Raw genomic sequence first — 6000 nt, 5'->3', positions numbered from 1 at the left:
CCTCTCTTCTGAGCAACAATTATGATCAAGATTCTTCTGGACAGCAAAGTCAGATTTAAAAAAAAAAAAAAAGATACCCATAGGCGTTAAATGGACACCAGCATCCTAGTCTAACCAGCTGAACTCAGTATATCGCAAGGAAGCCCATCCCCCCAATGGGTAGCTTTCTCATTAGGAAGGTATGTGTTAAACTGAGGCTTATAGCAGTTGACACTAGCTTGGCCTTCTGGAAAAGCATAAATGGTAGCCTACTCCCCTGGCTTTAGCCGAAGGCTTCCAAGAATTGGAGAGAACTTTCCCATGGTTTGGAAAATTCCACTCTTATCCACCCTTCATGTAACAAGCTTAATTCATCTTATTTTCACTACCACAAACTGTTTTGCTGGCCCAAGGAATTTAAAAAAAAATTCTCCTATTAACTGAATGAGATTAACAGCTAAATATTGAATATTGCATTTAAAATAAACCAGAATTTTTCAAGTTAGGACATTTGAAAACCAAGAGTTGCAGCATTCCATTTGATTCAATCTGCCATGGGCGTTCTATAATTAGTCTGGCGCTGGCCAGCAACAGATGTTCAGGGGGAAAGATGGGACACCTTGCCAATGCTGCGTACAGGAGGGGAAGGGGCATAAAGTCCAAACGCTCTAAAAGAATGACTGAGTCTTACATTCCGAAGTTCTTAAATCTGGGAGTTTAGAAGCCCCAGATTAATTAGGTCACATTTTAGAAACAATGCTGCAATCTAACCGTCTTCCTAGTAAGTCAGATAAGGAACCAAGCATTCAGCAATCTGTAACCGCTAATCAAAGGAGCAAGTGAAGATGCAATTTCTCCTGCTGGTGCTTATGTTACATGCCCGTAGAAGCCAGAGATAACAGACCAAGGATACTTTAAACCCAGGAGACTTTATTTCCCCTCCAGAAAGGCCCCCGCCCCCAAACTCAAATCCACCCGAGAACACAAAACCAAGGAGTAAACTAAAGAAGGGAGGGAGGGTAGGATCACTTTATTGTGACATTATGACATTAACCCCTTGCTGACAGGAACGACTGAGAGTGAGTCTGGCATATTGCACATGCACACTGGTGATCTTCTGGTGGCTGAGGCTGTTTTCCGTGTCTTCCCCAACCTCAGTGCACAAGCGGGCCAGTCACAGATTCCACTAGCACATGGTGTAGATGTTTAACAAGTCCTTGGTCTTAATAAGCACCATTACAAACCCTCACATTAAGGGCTTTATTATTCTAGTTTATAAATGTTTCAATGATAAAAATAACACGATTACAGTATACACACACTTAATTTACATGTAATGTATTATACTCATACGTGAGAAAAGCTACTGAACTAATGTTGGTTGATTGAAATGAACGACGTATTTGAACTGGATACCTGGCAATTTGGTTTCTAACCTGTGTACTTCTTACAGTGCATCAATAAATCTATTCTGAGAATTTGCTAGCACCAAACAGACATCATAAGCCGCCAACCTACTACTTGCACTCGGAGAAGCGACGTTTGGAAATTTGAAGACAAACGAAACAATCCGTCAGTTGGAAACATGTTCCTGTATGGCAGCTGGAAAGGCAGGTAGCCTGTCGGCATGCATGGCCAACCTCAGTGGATACTCGTGTCCTGGTTTTCAGCAATCGACACATATGACAAGGTAGCTCAGCTGCTCATGAGAAGCCTGAGAAGGTGGTTGGTTGAACTAGGGCCATCACTGTACCTGGATGTCATTCAACAATAGTGCTCATTTACACGGATTGGCTTGGCGAATGCTTGTACCACGATGTGAAGGTTCTGGTTTGGGGAAAATAGAATTCTACCTACCTAAAGTTGCTTTTATTTTAATTACTTGGTCTCTGAATGGTGAATTAATGAAGCAGGATCTGAATTTTCATCTTCAGGTTGTCGCCCAGTTCTCCGCTGAGGTAGTCTTTGTCATGCCTGTCCTCTAACTGGTTAAGTTCTTTCTTTTTATAAAGTGGGGTACTGCTGATTTGTAAGGAGTAGGTTCCGGCTACTGGCTTCTTCTTGGTGAAGTGGAGGTAGCTGACCCCTTCTTTCTGGTTGATTTTAAAGAAGCCATCTTCATTTCCGGATTCAATCAAGTATCTGTTGTGGTTCGTCAGAGTGGTTAGGGCCGGCAGGAGTTCTAAGATTCGGACCTTGTGGCTGATGTGGGAAATATTGAAGGCAAAGCTAGCAGGCTTCTCCACGTCCCAACTCGCGAGGCTCACGTTGGCTTCCGTCTCAGACCCATCCTGGAAAGACATGCCGCAATGCCTTAAATCCAACTAAATCTGTTCTGTAGTTCGCATACTAAAGAAAAAGCTATCCAGGTCTCAAGCCAAACAAAGGTTTCTGCCTGTGCTGTTTGCACTATGCTGAAAATGCACACTCAGAGGCACTTGGTTTAAGTTGCAAATGTGCTTTCAGAGAATTAAATTGATGACAGGAAGAAAGTCAGACTGAAATCATTTGTACTGGGGGAGGGGGAGGCTCTCCCTAGGTCTCAAAGTGTGGTTCCTGAACCAGCAGTTTTAGCAGCCCTGGAAACCATTACACATGCAAATGTTTAGCCCCTCTCAGACCTGTCGAATTAGAACCCCTGGGGCTCTTCCCAGCCAATCTCTCTAACAAGCCTTCTGGGTGACTCAGACACTGAGATTCTTTTTGAAACATAGATTGCTTTCTTTCCGAAGACTTAATTCCCAATCCGCAGCAGGTGGGCTGCCGCACAGATACTCAGAACTTGTCTGTTTCAATTTTGCTCACGGACACAAACCATCCCCTTCGAAGGACACACCCGTGGACCTACTTCCTGGCTGTGATGAGCTGCTAAGGGTCCTGCTTCTCACCTAGCTTTCTGCTTATGATTTGGGCCCATATAGGCTAAATGCTCCCAGCCTAGAGCCAGAATATCTGGGTAATCGATGCATTTCTGACTTTACGTAGCATCATAGGCTCCTGCACGACATCCAAGTTCCCCCTCACTCCCTGCGGCTCTTTTTCCATGGAGGAGACTAGTTTCTAGACCTTGGCTTCCCTGTGTGGGGGAATGAGTGCATGCCATTCTGCCCACTTGCTGTCCTTGACTTCAGACCTTGTCCTTTCTGCAGACACCGGGTGGGCGTTTGACTTTCTTCTCGGTGAGACAGAGGAAATGAGCAAGTGTGTGAAACCTTTTCAAACTACCACCCTCAAAAGGCAGCCAAATTAAATAACTAACACAGACCCCTAAAGCCCCATAGCCTCTTGCAAAGTGTGGCTAGTGTCAGGAGAATGACTGGACTTCCTGTCTGGGGAGACTGTTCACACTTTGGGGTGTCCTTGGAGGAAAGCACAGGAGCCCAAGAATTCTTACATATCAGCAGACAAGGTGAGACTCCGACCTACCTGGATGTCCGAGGCGTCCGTTTCGTTTGTGCTTCTCCGTTTCCTGCCTCGTTTGGGGTAGCCATTGATCTTACATTCATAGCAGGCTTCTGGGGACAGTGAATTGTCATCCATCTCACCGCTGGCAGGTGGCTCTGGGCCTCCTCTGCCCATGCCCATTCCAGAAACACAATGCCTATGGCAGAAGGGAGCACAAAGGCAGTTTCCATCAGAATCAGTAGCCTGATGCCCAGTTTCCCGGTGCCCAGCCTCCTGGATGTCCAGTCTCCTGGTACCCAGCCTCCTGGATGCCCAGCTTCCTGGATGTCCAGTCTCCTGGTACCCAGCCTCCTGGATGTCCAGCTTCCTGGTGCCCAGTCTCCTGGTACCCAGCCTCCTGGACACCCAGCCTCCTGGACGGACGCTCAGCCTCCTAAACACCCAGCCTCCTGGATGCCCAGCCTCCTAGATGTCCAGTCTCCTGGCACCCAGCCTCCTGGAAGTCCAGCCCCCAGGCTAGTAACATCACATTGCCCACTAGACAATTAATTATCGGCTTCTAAAAATCATGCAAATACCAAAGGCTCAGTCCCCTGAGTTCCTGTCCTTTCTCTCAAGACACTGGTTTTCATACTTCCTTGTCCCTTTGTCTCCCAGCCCACAGCCGCAAGCCTTTGCAGTACTCATTCAGGGAGGGGACACACTGAAAACTGAAGAACAAGGGTGAAGGAGATATGTGACTCGGTGGGGAATCAAAATGTCTTCTTTTATCAATCAGGCCCCATGGGGGTCAGCAAGCTCCCTTGGCAGGGGTACCTCTAGGAGACAGCAGTAAGTGGGCAGGTGGGCCATACCTGGGGCCTCTGTTCTGGACAACATATTCATTCCTATGCTGTGACCTTGATTTTTATGTTTTAATTTTTAAAGCCAGCATATAACATGTGTTATACCATTATGACATACTATGGACATAGTGTGTTTTAGTGGCTTTCTTTCTCCCATGTCTGCCACCCTCCTGCCGCTACCAACTCCCCCACCCCAGTCTTTTATGTTTTTATGTTCCACGTTTCTATGTTTTATGTCCATGTCCTAACCACTGCCTTCACCACCACTGCTGTTCCTGCTTGTTCAAGAGGGTATCGGAGAGTATGCCCTGCTCGTACACCCCACTTCCTCCTGCTCCCTTGTCACCATCATGCCTTCCCACCCCACTTTCTAAGCAAGCACTTCTGCTTGACAGTTTATTCTTGCAGATGTTACGGTGGCAGGAAGAGATGTCCAGGTGGTGACTGAAGGTTGGTACGGTACTGTGCTGTGAAGATGTACAATTTATTCTCTCCTCCCTCCCCCCCCCCCCTCGACAGATTTTCTTTGCATAACAGCTCTGGCTATTCTGGAACTCATCCTGTAGACCAAGGTGGCCTTGAACTCACAGAGATCCACCTGCCTCTGTCTCCCGAGTGCTGAGATTAAAGTCTTGCACCCCTACCACCTGGCTATACAATATATTCTCACAAACAGCATGAATCAGTGCAGAGCTTGCCCAACTGTGGGAAATGGTTTAATTTGAAGTCATTTAAAACCACTAGGGCCATGGGATTTGACTCATGTGAAGGCTGATAAACAAACCCATACCCAAGAGAGATGTAATCCTTGTTTCTTTGCTTTTCAGTATAGACTAAGCCTCACACAGTATAGACTAAGCCTCACACAGTATAGACTAAGCCTCACAGAGTATAGACCAAGCCTCACAGAGTATAGACCAAGCCTCACACAGTATAGACCAAGCCTCACACAGTATAGACTAAGCCTCACACAGTATAGACCAAGCCTCACACAGTATCTGGTTTGTTTTTGTCAGGCTCCCTTCTAAATGTATCGAGAACCTAGGAATTATCCTAAAACAACCCTTATTTTGGGAGGTAAAGTTCACTCTAGTGACATCACGGAGAGGCCAGATTAGAAAGGTAGATTTCTACCATGAAATATACCCCGATCCCTACTAAACTGCTTCTCTGAGACGGTCGACTACTCTTCACAGCTCATTTCCTTGTTGCTCCACAGACTTCCAAACACCACCACATCTCTGGCTGTCTGCTGTTTCTCACTACACTTTGGTGCTTCTCCCAGTTTCCAGGGTCTTCCTAAGCTTCTTTTCCTCTTCACCTAGCAGCATGGAACACAGACAGACAAGGAGGAGGACGAAGGCGGAAAGGCCCATCCTGTGCATCCATGCACACGAAGGTTCCAGGAAGTAAGCCCCAGTCTGCAGCCTTGGCTTCTGCTCAGAACTTCCCTCCAGTATTTCCTTGTCCCAGGAGCACCATTTAGAAGAAATGTGACTACAAAATCCCACTGGCAAATGGCCAGTTCGGAGTGTCACAATTTTTTGCTGGGAAAAAAATGGTTCTGGCATTCAACTGTAAAAAAAATAATAGGGTCAGTTGAGAGCCAGACAGACATCTGGGAATCTGGGTCCTACTCCTGGCATTCCGAGAGCTTCCCACGGAGCATTCTTCTACCTTGACATTTGCACAGACTGAAATAAGTCCCTGAAAGCCAGTGTGTCAGAGACTCTAGGACCACTGGGTTCATATCTGGTATAAGTGGTGTGTG

At 46.5% G+C, this 6000-nt stretch overlaps 1 protein-coding gene across 2 annotated transcripts in view; it reads right to left on the bottom strand.

Moving 5' to 3' along the window:
• Positions 1-921: 921 nt before the first annotated feature.
• The window catches only part of Fbn1 (fibrillin 1), a 204883-nt gene continuing 199804 nt past the window's right edge, over positions 922-6000 (bottom strand). For both annotated transcript variants that reach the window (XM_057780310.1, XM_057780311.1), the window contains exons 65-66: positions 3406-3580; positions 922-2270 (exon numbers count right to left, since the gene is read on the bottom strand). In XM_057780310.1, the coding sequence (XP_057636293.1) occupies positions 1881-2270; positions 3406-3580 (565 nt within the window). In that variant the 3' untranslated portion in view covers positions 922-1880. The remainder of the gene's footprint in view (positions 2271-3405; positions 3581-6000) is intronic.

Source organism: Chionomys nivalis, chromosome 9 (assembly GCF_950005125.1).
Source record: "Chionomys nivalis chromosome 9, mChiNiv1.1, whole genome shotgun sequence".
In the NCBI taxonomy this organism is placed as follows: domain Eukaryota; kingdom Metazoa; phylum Chordata; class Mammalia; order Rodentia; family Cricetidae; genus Chionomys; species Chionomys nivalis.
Note: the sequence above shows the minus strand (reverse complement) of the source record. Positions and strands in the feature narration are given on the sequence as shown.